A 13,848-nucleotide genomic window follows, 5' to 3' on the forward strand; every position below is an offset into this window, starting at 1 on the left:
TCCAGGAGAGTTTTGTGTGTATATTGGAACAGATGAATGTGAAATGGAATGTTGGTAAGATAATCACAGGTATACCCACGATACGGAGACATTCTATATATAACAGCAATACTATATAGCAATTATTGGAATGCATTGCTTCTTCATCAAAACGACAAACAGTGTGTATGTTTCTTAATCCGAAAAAGTAAGCAACTGGAAAATAAACCTTCACTTTGCATAACAATGAATTGCAAACAAATGTTTATTCCGCAATAAACATAGTTAAACCAGTAATTATCAACAACAGTATTTCGTTAAACACCAATATATTGAAAAATTGCTAGTATTTATTCATAATACGTTGGGAATGTGTTAGGAAAAATGCGCATTGGGATTTAACTATTTAAGTAGTTTTGCTGTATATTAAGCTCATTGAATTTATTTGACCAACAGCACAACTAAAATCTAACTAATTCTAAATACTAAAACCTTTCAATCATGTATGATGTTCTGGATTTCACGTCCATTTAAAGGTAATATAATGTTAGAATATTCTAAAGATTTTTTTTCTAAAGAAAACAAAAGGCTAATGGGAAAAATTCCATTTAATTTTACAGTTAACGCGAAATACAAGTACCCTGTTATAAAAATTCACATTTGTGACTGTTAAACAGACAATATAAAATATACAAAATCTGCGTGTCTCATTTTGATTAGTGACTAGCATTATTATCATCAACACTCCTACACTTCTGTTGGAACCATAGCAACAGACAACCTTGGCCTTTTGCTCTCTGGAAAAGAGACATTTCCAGTGGTCAGAAGATCTGGGCATTTCCTGCAAATGTTGTCAAGCAGTGACCCATTGATTGGTGCGTTCAACCAACATTCTGTTGTTTCCAAGGGCCGGTAGTCTGGGGCCTCAGTTGTCAAGGCAACCATCACACCTGGAGTGAGACTGGACTGGTTGTTGCCCCCCTTTGTATTCCCTGCAGAAGACTGGTTTTGACTGGTTCCATCATTTTGTTTAGAAGGTAGGGAGAAATTGTGCTCTTGTTGAGCAGATGACACCTTCTGTAACCTCTTGACCTAAAATTGAATTGTCAAATAGGCAAAATTTATACACAAACTTGTATTAAGCACATTATAGAATGAAACTGTTTAAATTTGTAAAAGACAAACCACAAAATAGCTATAAAACTACTAATTTTCAACGCAATAAGAAGTACCATACATGCACACAGTACAGTATAGTTTTCATTCATGTTGCAAAGTATTTATCAAATTATTTTTAAATCATTTTGCATTATCCTTGTTTAATGACATGTTTATTGATGCATGGTGGGGCAAGGTAGATGAAGCATAGTTCATTTGGTAAGTACTGAAACTGATATCATTAAGAACCAATGGCATGTTTGTTCAAAAAATGAAATAATACATTTGTATTACTGAATGATGTCTCATATACAATGGTCTGAGCATTATAATTAACTGTAATGTTTGGCTGTCCAAGTTTTAAAAAAAACACTTGCTATTGAAATGTGTGTAACATTTAATACATTTGTAATACATTACATGCTGCTAGTTAGAGAGAAGCTGTACAAAAATGTGCTGAAAATAGCAATATTTAGGACGCTGTCAATGTTTTTTATATTTTTGTTGAAATCTGTGATTGCTAGTAAAAGAACATGCAGAACACATCTATGACAGTTGTAGATACATTATTATCTGAACATTTGTTTATTGTCAAAATGAATTTGATCAAAATTAATATTAAATAGTCATCTGAGTCCTATCGTTTCTTTTTCTTAGGACCATTAATTATAACTTGACATCAACTGTTGCAGGCTTAGTTGGTGCCGAACCAAATTTCTATGGTCCTCGACAAGTTGAAGTAGATATTACTTCTGTTCTTGATTGCGTGTCAAACTTGAATTGAACATTGAATTAACACAACCCCAGGTTCAGCCAAGTCATTGACAACTTACATTCATCACTCAAGAGGTTTAAATACTCGATACTCCTGCTAAGATTCCCACTCACTGGGATCGACCTGCAAGAATTCTGGTATATGCCAAGAATCGCAAGCACTTATAAGTGCTTTTTGTAACAAAGTTGTGAAGTTGTGTACTAGAATAATGCTGAACTGGCTGAATTTGTTTTAAGAGGCTCATGTGCCACTACCACTGAGCGCTCCTCCTCTAAAGTGACAACATCATCAAGGAGCCAACGGCAACAAGAGTTTCAAAGAGATACCAAAGGTGGCACTCAAAAGCTATAAAGAGTGGCAGCCTCTGCAAATTTAGTGTTTCAATATTAAGATTAGTGTTTCAATATTAAGATTGAGCACTGCAAGGTCTTGTCGTGAACACAATTTGTAGCTGAACTTTCCAAACAGTAGTGATGTACAGACTTACTTCTTGAGGTGATACCATATTTTCTGACCATAGGAAAGACCTTGAAATTTTCAAAGCTGGGGCGTGAGTGTAGCGGATCGTATTGCTTGCAAAAAAGCCACATCTTCATAGAAAAAAATGGCCCTTGCCACCTAACAAGCCTTGTGAATAGCACCAAGGCACTATAACTGTATTCCTCGTTCAGGTGTGCCACCCAAGAAAATGATAGAAAGTTTAAGCAATTCATAATAGTTGTCAATAGTTGAGATTGGAATTTGTTGAGCTGAGACTGAGCAAACTTGATGACATCATCCTTCCACAGAGCGATCATATTTACTAAAGTCTTCAAATGCGGTACAAATGAGTTCTGGTCAATACAGGGCCAAAACCTTTTTTAAGTGGCCAAACAACTCCATGTTAGGAGACCTTAAGACATCATGAATGCTGAAAAACTTTTCAAGAGTAATTTCTGAGATGTGGTGAAGACACGCCAAATTGTTTAACTGTCCACCAAGTTCTGCTTCCAAACAAATATAAGCATCACCTTTTGGAAGAGGTATTAAAGCAGAAACCCTTTATCCTGTCTCATAAACCCCAGTCATCAATACTTTGTATAATTGCTTAGGCCATTGAAGCGGCAAAGCCATCTTGGAGCTTACAAACACCGAATAATTTATTTTTCCATATCCAGCCCAGAAACCAGAATCAGAAGTCAATCAACTTAAACATTGTTCTGAACCAGCCATCAAATATCTTACCGTTCAAATGCAAAGTAAGTGTAACCCAAATATTTCATAGACTTCCAAGCTGCAAATTACAGATTTCAATGTTTTTTTTCACAACACAAATAAGATTTTAACAGTTGCCAAAAAACAGATGAAAACTTTACCAGAGTAGACACCGGCCCTGAGATCATGGCAATTGTACATATGAGTCTTGTTCTGAGAAAACTGGGCATAATGCATGTGCGCAAAGTGTTGTCCCCAATTAGCCTGTGCAGTCTGCACAGGCTAATCAGGGATGACACTTTCTGCCTTAATTGGATTTTTGCTAAGAAAAGACTTCATTTAAACCAAAAATGTAAAAAGGGGAAAGTGTTGTCCCCGATTAGCCTGTGCAGACTGCACAGGCTAATCTGGAATGACACTTTACGCACAAGCATTCAGACCAGTTTTCTCAGAACGCAAATCAATTATGGTGAACACAATGGAAGAATACTACAGTCAGGTAAGTTTTCTTTTAATTGGTGGCCAACTGACCCTACAGCCAGGTGCCCAAAAACGGGTTAAGCAAGATCAAAATATTTATTTAAATCGGAAATATTTTGGCTGCAGAGTCTTTATATGACATGTCATTAAATGATGGGTTGGTGGAAAATAAATAGGTTATGAAAAACAAGAGGGCCTCGCTCACCTGAGGTACAAGGGAACTGACCTGTTCTGTGCAACCAAGATATCATAAGGACAAATGTCCTGACCAAGTTTCATGAAGATTGGACTATAAATGTAACTTTTAGAGTGCGAACAAGATTTTACTAAAGCCATATAAGGATAACATTCCCCGTCCCCTGGTGGCCATGTTTTTCAACAGACCGAAACCATTTTAAAAGTTATTTAAGATATCATCAGGACAAATCTTCTGACCAAGTTTTAATGAAAATCGGACAATAAATGTGGCCTCTAGTGTGTAAACAAGGTTTGACTATAGCCATGTTTTTCAAGCAAATGAAACCATTTTCAAAGTCTTCCAAGATAACATTGAGACCAATCTTCTGACAAAATTTCATGATGATTGGACACTAAATGTTGCTTCTAGAGTGTTAACAAGGTTTTACTATAGCTATATAAGGAAAAATGCCCTGCCTCCTGGCAGCCATGTTTTTAATCAACCGAAACCATTTTCAAGGTCGTCCAAGAAATCATTGGTACATATCTTCTGGTCAAATTTCGTGAAGATCGGACAATATATTTGGCCTCTAGCCTGTCAACAAGGCAAATTTTGATGACGCACAATGGACAAGAGGCAATAACAAAAGTTCACCAATACCACATTGTGCTCAGTTGAGCTGATAATTAAATTATGGATGAGAACACCCTATTTTAAATGTGTATGATATACCCATATTGCCGTGTGTTGATATATCTTTTTACCTGTGTATCAATACAATTGAACTGCCAAGGCCAGGCCACATTGTACAGGAACTGTCGATGGTCATAGCGATTGTCATCTGGACTGTAGGTCTCAGCATGGTAGCTCGGGGTGAGAGTCGTCATCTTGTGACGATTCATGGAGTAGCATCGAAAGAAGTGCTTCACTTTGTCCGCAACCTGTAATGGAGTAACAGGTCAGGGCCTAGATTGCTCATAACATAAACGGCCAGTTAACCGTTTGCATGCTGGGCAAATTGTCATCTGCTAAAATGTCGCCTGCTGAATTTCTAAAATTAGCATTTTTATTCGATTTTTTTCAAATAATACTATAAAAATAGCAAACAGTTTGGATCCTGATGAGACTGCAAAGGCCTTGAAAATTCGGTTTCAGCACTGAAAGAGTTATGGTAATGGTCTTCTTAAGACCCAAATTTAAATAATTTTACAAGCAATGTTATTATCAAACATTTTCAAATTATTCAAGCAAACACATGTGCTTACAATTAATACATATATTAAAGGGTTAACAATTGAGTCACATAAATATTTTTATCCAATAAGAGATGTGTTTGTCAGAAACACAATGCCCCCTATTGCGCCGCTTTTAAATAAAATTTCAATATATCATTGGCAGGTTTAGAAATTATCTCCCTTTTAAAGCTTATAACTTCACTTGGATTGTAGTTTTTGACTTTTGACCTTTAAGGATGACCTTGCCCTTGACCATTCACCAATCAAAATGTGCAGCTTCATGAGATACACATGCATGCCGACTATCAAGTAACTATCTTCAATATTAAAAAATTTATGACCAAACTTTAACCAAGGTTAAAGTTTTGGGACACACACAATGAATGAATGACAGACAGACAGGCCAAAAACAATATGCCCCCGATCTTTCGATCCGGGGGCATAAAAATTAATGGCTAATAGCTTAAATGGCTGAAAAAGCTATAAGCAAAAAAAAATAAAAAAATTGGCTGTTTACCTGTTTAGTTTATTTATAGTGTTTTCTTCAGTTAAAGAATCTAAAGATGCTAACCATATTTAAATAAAACAAGAATGATTTTCACATTAAAAATGGTATATGTAAATTTAACTATCAACTACAGCATCTTACCTGTTCGGGTGTGAGCCAGTCCCAGGTGTGGAGAAGCTTGGTGAACATGCTGTACGGGCCACAGCCGTTCTGTTTTCGCAGCTTTCCATACACTGACAGCTCGGCATATGTCATTCCCATGTCATCCTGCAGAAAGCATGCAACTGTCTATTGATTTGAGCCACGTTCTGAGAAAACTGGGCTAAATGCATGTGTGTAAAGTGTCATCCCAGATTAGCCTGTGCAGTCTACACAGGCTCATCAAAGGCATCACTTAACGGTTTTATGGTATGATTTGTTAAAAAAGAGTCAAATCTTAGCAAATATTAAGTTTAAGCTGAAAGTGTCGTCCCTGATTAGTCTGTGTGTACAACACAAGCTAATCTGGGACAACAATTCCCACATGCATTAGGCCCAGTTTTCCCATAATCAGGCTTATTTTGATCCTAAAGTATTTTCCTACTGACCTTTGGAAAAGAGAAAAAACTGCAAAAACTGAAACACAGTAAATGATAAGAAAATAACTCAAATATGAAAATTTAAGAAGGTTTGGTTAACTATCTGCCATAATACTGCTGGAGCCTGTCTGATGATAACATTTATACTACATAATTAACACACAGTACCAAGTATGTGGTCATTCATAGTTAACAATTATCAATGTTGCTATGTTTTATTTAAGTTTAGATAATACAATAAAATGTGTAAATACACGTGATGTTATGTTCATGTATGTATGCCAGATTGAAACAGAAACCTACTTGATAATTAAAAGTGCAAATATACTTGTATAAGGTAACTTGCCTTTGAGTCAATTTTGCCTTTGAGTTAATTTGCCCTTGAGTCAATTTTGTTATCTTTGTAGTTTGCAAACATCAATTTTGTTTGACATTTAAGACTTTATAACAGATATTTTACAATCACAATAAATCACAATAAATAAAATTTCCAAATGAAATGTTATCAAATATTTTCTCAAGATGAATTCAGATATGTAACAGTAACAACTTCTTTGATCAAAACACTTGTAATTATAGAATAATACTGTTAACCTGTCTGACTCAAGCGAAAATTACCCTTATTTCTAAAGAAAATGAACCATGGTGGCTTGCTCAAATTCCTTGTGGGATAATCTTTTAATAACAAGAAATTGTCTGTTGTTTTATTTGTCAAATATGAACTGCACTACATCATGAGAGCAGAAGGACACTTCAAAACCACTGAACACTTTTAATTATGGCAAAAAAAAATTCAAAATCTACACATCTGATTAAAACTACACATATCATGAATGCAAGGTTACACTTGATTTACTAGCCTCTAATACTGGGCTGTCGGGTTAGCGCTGTGTTTGGTACAGGCGATTCAGTGATCCGGGTTTAAGCCCCGTCAATTTAAGCATGTGAATTTGGTTGATGGTCATCAGGCCGGACTGGTGGGGTCTACTCCACACATAACAAGCAAATTCGTTGAATTGATATCCCAATATGCTTCTGGACACAAAAGTATTATATTTGACACTCAAAAAAGCATTTTCTTTCAAGATACAAATGGCCATAACTCCATTATTAACAGATGGCGTACTATGTCATTTGGCGTGCATCATCCTCTTATCCATATATATACTCATACCAAGTTTCAATTAAATCCGCCAAAGCACTTCCAAGATATGGCTCCGGACACAAAAGTGCCGGACGGACGGATGGAAAGACGGACGGATGGACGGAAAACGCCAAAACAATATCCCTCCGCCTATGGCAGGGGATAACAACACCAACATTAAAAATATCTTTCAGCCAAAAAGCAGATAACTGGATATTGCAGCTACAATTTAAAATTCATCCCAACTTTCGTGAGTCAAAGAGTTAAGGTAGAAGTGCTAGGACACACTCCTCATATAATTCAACCTAAGACGCAGAAGGACCTTTCAAACGTCAAAATACACACACAGTCTGTAATACAGGCAACTTGTTACCTCATCTGTCTGTGCCAGATGTCCGTCTACCAAGGGCTCCAGCTCTGCAGTGGGTGGGGCAGAGTAGATCCTGAAACACGAAACAGGCACAAGAAATACAAACGGTCCTATGATCTTTCTGAGACTTTATCTAATATAACAGGTGTGCGAAAATGTAGAGACACATAGACAAATTGATTGCTGTGATAGTTCAACTGTTAAACATCATTTGAAGAATGAAGTTGAATAATAAAGGTGCTAGCTTGCCTTACTAAACCTCTTCAGCATAATATACTTTTAAAGATTTTTGCTTTTTTTTTTTAAATTTCAAATGGGATTTTTGTTCAGAGAATTAGGCCATTACTGTTAACATTATTACCACTTAGTTTAAAAAAAATGCCAGTTTGTGTCTGGAATATTTTCTTTAACACCTGAAACCATATTATAACCTGTTATAATTTTACATTTTCATTGTTTGAGCAACCGTGTTGAAGATACTAAAGAAGATGCTGCATTCAATAAACAAGTAATTCTGCCTCCAGTGGAAGCCATGTCAGTATTTATTAATTGGCCCATTTAAAAAAGTTTTGGTCCAAAATTGGATATTAAGTTACAAGGACAAAACAAGGTCAGGAAATGCGAGTGTGCTGAGTGTTGAAATGAAGTACAAAAGCTTTATAAAAAAATAGTGCTGATATAAGACTATATAAATTAACCAAGACTGTGTATCTTCCCCTTCTGGATAGGTTAATGTCAAGGTCAAAATTGGGTCATAAAAATATTAATTAACACTTATGGGCATACCTTTATATTGAAATTCAACCTTTATAATATTATCATAATTGGCAATTATTGACATCATGCCTTTATTCATCCTATTCCTCACTATCCTCAATCTGATGAAAACATTGTCTATTGTTTATTACCTTTAATACATATGTAACTACCAGTTCACTTGTATTATTACAATTATCTGCCTGTCAAAAACACAATAGAAAACATCCTAGTCAATAAATATGGATTTCTTCAAATTAAGAGTCAATTATCTGCCTGTCAAAAACACAATAGAAAACATCCTAGTCAATAAATATGGATTTCTTCAAATTAAGAGTCGCACAAAATAATTATTTTGGAAAAAAAACTTGTGTTAGCGTACAGTGTCCAAAACCATAAGAGTAATTATTATAAGTTTAAGATATGGTTATCATGTTAACTTTGGGTCAGTCATATATAATGTACCAAAGGTTGAATGAAAATATTTATTATAATGTGTTCCTCTAAACTCTTAAAATGTGTTTCCACCATAACTGTGACACCAGGAAATGCTTTTGAGGATGTATACAAGTCAAATAATATACTGCTTTCCACATAATTAAGCTAAAGTGAAGTAGAGCTGCCAGCCGTGTTGATGCATGACAACACAACAATATCTTATTAAGCATGGAGAGACAGAATCATGGAGCTACAGAACAATCATGATAGGACCAAAACAATAACAGCCTACCCTTCAAGAGCAGTCAGCCTGTGCTTGTCAATGCAGTATCTGATGAAGGTGCGTAGGTCAGTCTTGCTGATGCCTCCGATAGGGTTGATGTCTGCACTGGAGCAGTCATACTTGGTCATATAACCTCGCAGCCTGAAACAGATATGAGCACCTCTCAACCTTAGTATTAGTAGAACTTTTTTAATGAGCCACACTCTATGAAAATGAGGCTTTATGTCAGGCTGTTTTCACAGACTTATCAGGGATGACAGTCTCTACCTAAACTTTATTTTTGCCATGAACAGACTTCCTTTAAAAGAAAATACTATACAAGCAGAAAGTGTCATCCCTGTGGACTGCCAGGCTGATCTGGGATGTGCATGTATCAAGCCTGGCTTTCCCCGAGGAGCTCAAATTCATGTTAAATATTCCTTTGTTATCAAAAGAGAAATAGTAATTGCATGACATATTATGTTTAACCGTGAACTTCAATCTGAATTTATTGAAGAAAACATCACGTTCTTGTTTTTTTAATTACCTTCATAAAGTAAATAAAGTGATGTAATCATTAGTAAAACAATGTGTACATATCATTTCTAAGCAATAGACTCTTAATAAGTCATCTCACAAAATTGCACAAAAAAAACAGCAAAAACATACCATTAATACTTGAACTATTTTTATCAATAAATGGAACTAACAAAGTCAAATACTTACGCCTCATCCACATTTGCGGATCCCAGCACCAGCAATCCGCCGGGTCGACCGCGAGCCCATAAAGTGAGCTGGGCAAAGAGATAGGCCACAACCATACGTACTCGTGCCTACCAAAAAACAAAAACTTAAATTCTTTCCAGCTTAGATACCCATTTTGAAGTGTTTGGATTCCATCAAAAAATCAAATTAAATTTAAGATCTTTCTTACTATATTCAAGTCTTCAATGCTTTATTTTGGGCCCTAAGATATTGATGAGCTGCAACAAGCATTAAACCTGAAAAAACTGCGAGTTACTTGCATTTTCACTTTGCTTCTGAGCAGGAAAAGGTTAACAGTAAAACAACAAAACAGCATTTCAATCTTCTTTTGCAGACCTGTTTACCCTACTGATTGCTTCTCAGTAGTATTGAGGGCATCTCTCAGTAGTTTGGGGCTGTTGTCAGTAGTTTTAAACTTTTCAATCATTTTGAGCATTAAAACACCATGACTGGGTCACATATCAGTTTAACGGTACATAAAGCATTAGATGAATTTACTTGCTAATAATAAAATCTGTTAGGTGATTTTTTTGCTTTGATGTTTTACAGCCTGTGCCATTTGGATTGGGAAAATTAGCGCGATCAACCATGAAATTGGAAAAAAAAACGCGATAAACCATGAAATTTTTAGACATTAAGCATTATACATATGAATATAAGTAACAAAATTAAAATTGTTTTTAAGTGCATGTTTGACAGCATTTTATATTATGCTGCTTCAATGTCTTCTTAAAATGCAGACAATATTTAGATAATATCCATCAACATGCATATTAAACTTGCAATAATCTATAGATTCTTAAATACACCATTTGATCATAAGCTCTTTAAGAGTAGCTATTAATTTAATTCAGTATTTTTTAAAATAAAATATCATAAGGTGAAACTTAAACAAATATTGACAAACATCCTTAAGTGTTCTTGTTGTGTTAATGATGTATTAAATGGAGTTAGAATAATATATTTTATTTGTTTACCTTTCAATATCTTGCACTTGACAACTTGTTAAATGCTATTTCATTAAACTGTACAGCGTAACAAACATAATAAAGCAGAATATGCATATGAATCTGATTATACACAGATCCACTAACAAATAAATCAAATCATGTTTGTCTCTTTCCATTTTCGAACGATACTCATCTTATTATAATAAATGCTCTAACTTTGTGAGTAGACTAAACTCCAATTTTCCAACACTCGTTTCCGTGACGCACATTCACTGTGCAGATTTCTGATAAATATTTGTTTTTTTTAATCTCAAACGTAGTATGTTGCGTTAATTGACACACGCATTACATTATTCCCTTATGACCATATGATATTATTCGTTGTTAATTTGAATGGTATTTATTATTTTCGCCGTTAATGGTTACATTATCCTAAACGGAAGTGACATTTTGGGGGGGTTACATGCAGTCAGTTTGCCATTTAGCACATATGATGCAGGTTCTGGTGCATAAGATTTTAAAAATGCATTTGAAATGATGAGCTTTGGTATCAGTTTGAAGGTACATGTGTAAGTCACAGGGAAAAAGGTCTGATTTGTGCATTTCTATGTATGTTGGTGGTTGCCAGCCTCAATAGTAGGGGATGGTGTTTGCCTTCAAGATGGCAGTGCCGGTAGGTGTCAAAACCGGTTCATATGTTCTAAGGTTATTATTTTGAGTTACGGCGTATAGAATTTTTTCAAATGCAGTTTTTTGTAAGCTTATGAAACCACCTTTCCAGTCATGTATAGTGATATATTGACTTATTGCTCGGTCAAGGTGAAATTGGAGATCAAAGATTGCAAATTCTATAAATAACAAGGAAGGAAATTAATTGGGGTCGCGTAACCTTAATCGCAATTTCTCGTCTGCTTGCCGCCATCTTGGGCGTGTGTAAAAACAGGCATGCTCAATCCCAATACATCGACTATCATCGGTACTCTCCGCAATAGAAAGAGAGATGTGTATACTGAGGGCCGTTTCATTAACGGTTGCAGCGCAGTTGCAGTTGCAATTTTGCTAATAATTGCAACTTGCAACCTTGTGTCCTTTTCATTAAAAAGTTGCAGTTGCAACGTGCACCTGCTGGTTGCAAATTTGTATTTGGCGTTTGCAACTGCTTGTAAGGTGGTGCAGACAGTACTCAAAATGGCGGAAATTAACGCGTATGTAAGATTACAGAGACGAAATCGGGGAAATGCAAGAGAATTCCGTCCTCGTATTCAATTCGCGAATGTCCGCGACATGGATTTTGTCTCACGGTATCAAAGTAAAACCGTATATATTCGGCTAAATTTGCGAACCAATACGCAAGTCAGTTCGGTGACGACTCGACAGGCTCGATCAGCACTTGTTCCCTTGGAGGCTTGAATTTCAACGTTTTTTACTACGCAAGCGCCAAAATGATTATGATTGATAAATTACCCGTTAAGACCTAAAATAAGCGAAAGTACGATTAATATCTGAAATTTGACCATTTTGATCGATGGATCCGTAGTTTTTCAGTACAAATCCGTAGGGCGTAGTTTAGCCAAATAATCCGTAGTAACTACGGCGAATCCGTAGAAGTAAACAGGTCTGCTTTTGTCCTTACTGCTAAATTGCTCTTTTTTGACATTAACTAGACAATAGGTGCTGCCTTTCTTTATTTATTCAGCATTAATGTTTAAAGCGGGATTTTGTCAAATATTTGTGCATTCATATAAAATGTGTAAAAAAACTTATTATACATATATTTCAATATAAATTAAAACTAGAGCTTTGTCACAGACGTGACGAATACCCCCACAACATTGTCTTCACAAAAACATCAAACACCAAGCTCAATGTTTAAAACGCACTAAGTGACCCCGTGACCTAGTTTTTGACCCGGCATGGCCCATGCTTGAATTTCACCTACACATCATCTAGATACAACTTCTGACCAAGTGTGGTGAAGATCGGATGAAAACTACTTGAATTAGAGAGCGGACACCATGCTGAATGTGTAAAATATACTAAGTGACCCCATGACCTAGTTTTTGATCTGGCATGGTCCATGTTCGAACTTGGCCTTAAGATCATCTAGATAAAACTTCTGACCAAGTGTGGTGAAGATCTGACGAAAACTACTTGAATTAGAGAGCGGACACCATGCTGAATCTGTAAAACATACTAAGTGACCTCATGACCTAATTTTTGATCTGGCATGGTCCATGTTCAAACTTGGCCTTAAGATCATCTAGATAAAACTTCTGACCAAGTCTGGTGAAGATCTGATGAAAACTACTTGAATTAGAGAGCGGACACCATGCTCAATGTTTAAAACGCACTAAGAGACCCCGTGACCTAGTTTTTGACCCGGCATGACCCATATTCAAGCTTGACCTAGACATCATCTAGATACAACATCTGACCAAGTTTGGTCAAGATCGGATGAAAACAACTTGAATTAGAAAGCGGACACTTAATACCGATCGACGCCGACAGACAGACAGACAAGCTCACTCCTATATACCCCCCTAAACTTTGTTTGTGGGGGTATAATAAAAGTTAAGAACAAACATGTGTCGAAAAATGCGAAATAAGCCAGATATTTAATTCAGAATTCGAAAATGTCTGTACAGTCGAATTCACCAAAGTTTGTGCAAAGTTAAACATATGACTAACAGCTGAAGTTTAAAAAAATATTTTATTTTGTCTTATCTCAGCTAATGAATCTGTTCCTTGAATGCAATACTGATCAGCACTTCTGACTGTGTCAGCTGTGAGTACCAGGGCTCATTACACCAACCCATTCTTAGATTTAAGAATAAAGAATAGTTCCACACTGAATAAACAAGACTATTGCCAAGCAATATATGTCCCCTACCGGCTCCACCATTGTCAGAAATATAATAAAATAAATATTTGTTGCTATAGCAACCAGAAGTTTTGACGTAGGAACAAAATGAAATGACATGCATAATGTCCATATTGCCATCTATCCATGTTTTAAGTTTCATGAAAAAATATTAAGAACTTTTGAAGTTATCGCAGGATCCAGAAAGTGTGACAGAC

At 35.8% G+C, this 13,848-nt stretch overlaps 1 protein-coding gene across 1 annotated transcript in view; it reads right to left on the reverse strand.

Moving 5' to 3' along the window:
• Positions 1–405: 405 nt before the first annotated feature.
• LOC127854246 (glutamine-dependent NAD(+) synthetase-like) overlaps positions 406–13,848 on the reverse strand; it is a 34,436-nt gene continuing 20,993 nt past the window's right edge. The window contains exons 14-19 of the mRNA XM_052389265.1: positions 9,782–9,888; positions 9,086–9,217; positions 7,603–7,672; positions 5,649–5,774; positions 4,529–4,705; positions 406–1,071 (exon numbers count right to left, since the gene is read on the reverse strand). Coding sequence (XP_052245225.1) covers positions 727–1,071; positions 4,529–4,705; positions 5,649–5,774; positions 7,603–7,672; positions 9,086–9,217; positions 9,782–9,888 — 957 coding nt within the window. The 3' untranslated portion in view covers positions 406–726. The remainder of the gene's footprint in view (positions 1,072–4,528; positions 4,706–5,648; positions 5,775–7,602; positions 7,673–9,085; positions 9,218–9,781; positions 9,889–13,848) is intronic.

The sequence above is a fragment of the Dreissena polymorpha genome, chromosome 12 (assembly GCF_020536995.1).
Source record: "Dreissena polymorpha isolate Duluth1 chromosome 12, UMN_Dpol_1.0, whole genome shotgun sequence".
Taxonomy (NCBI): Eukaryota; Metazoa; Mollusca; class Bivalvia; order Myida; family Dreissenidae; genus Dreissena; species Dreissena polymorpha.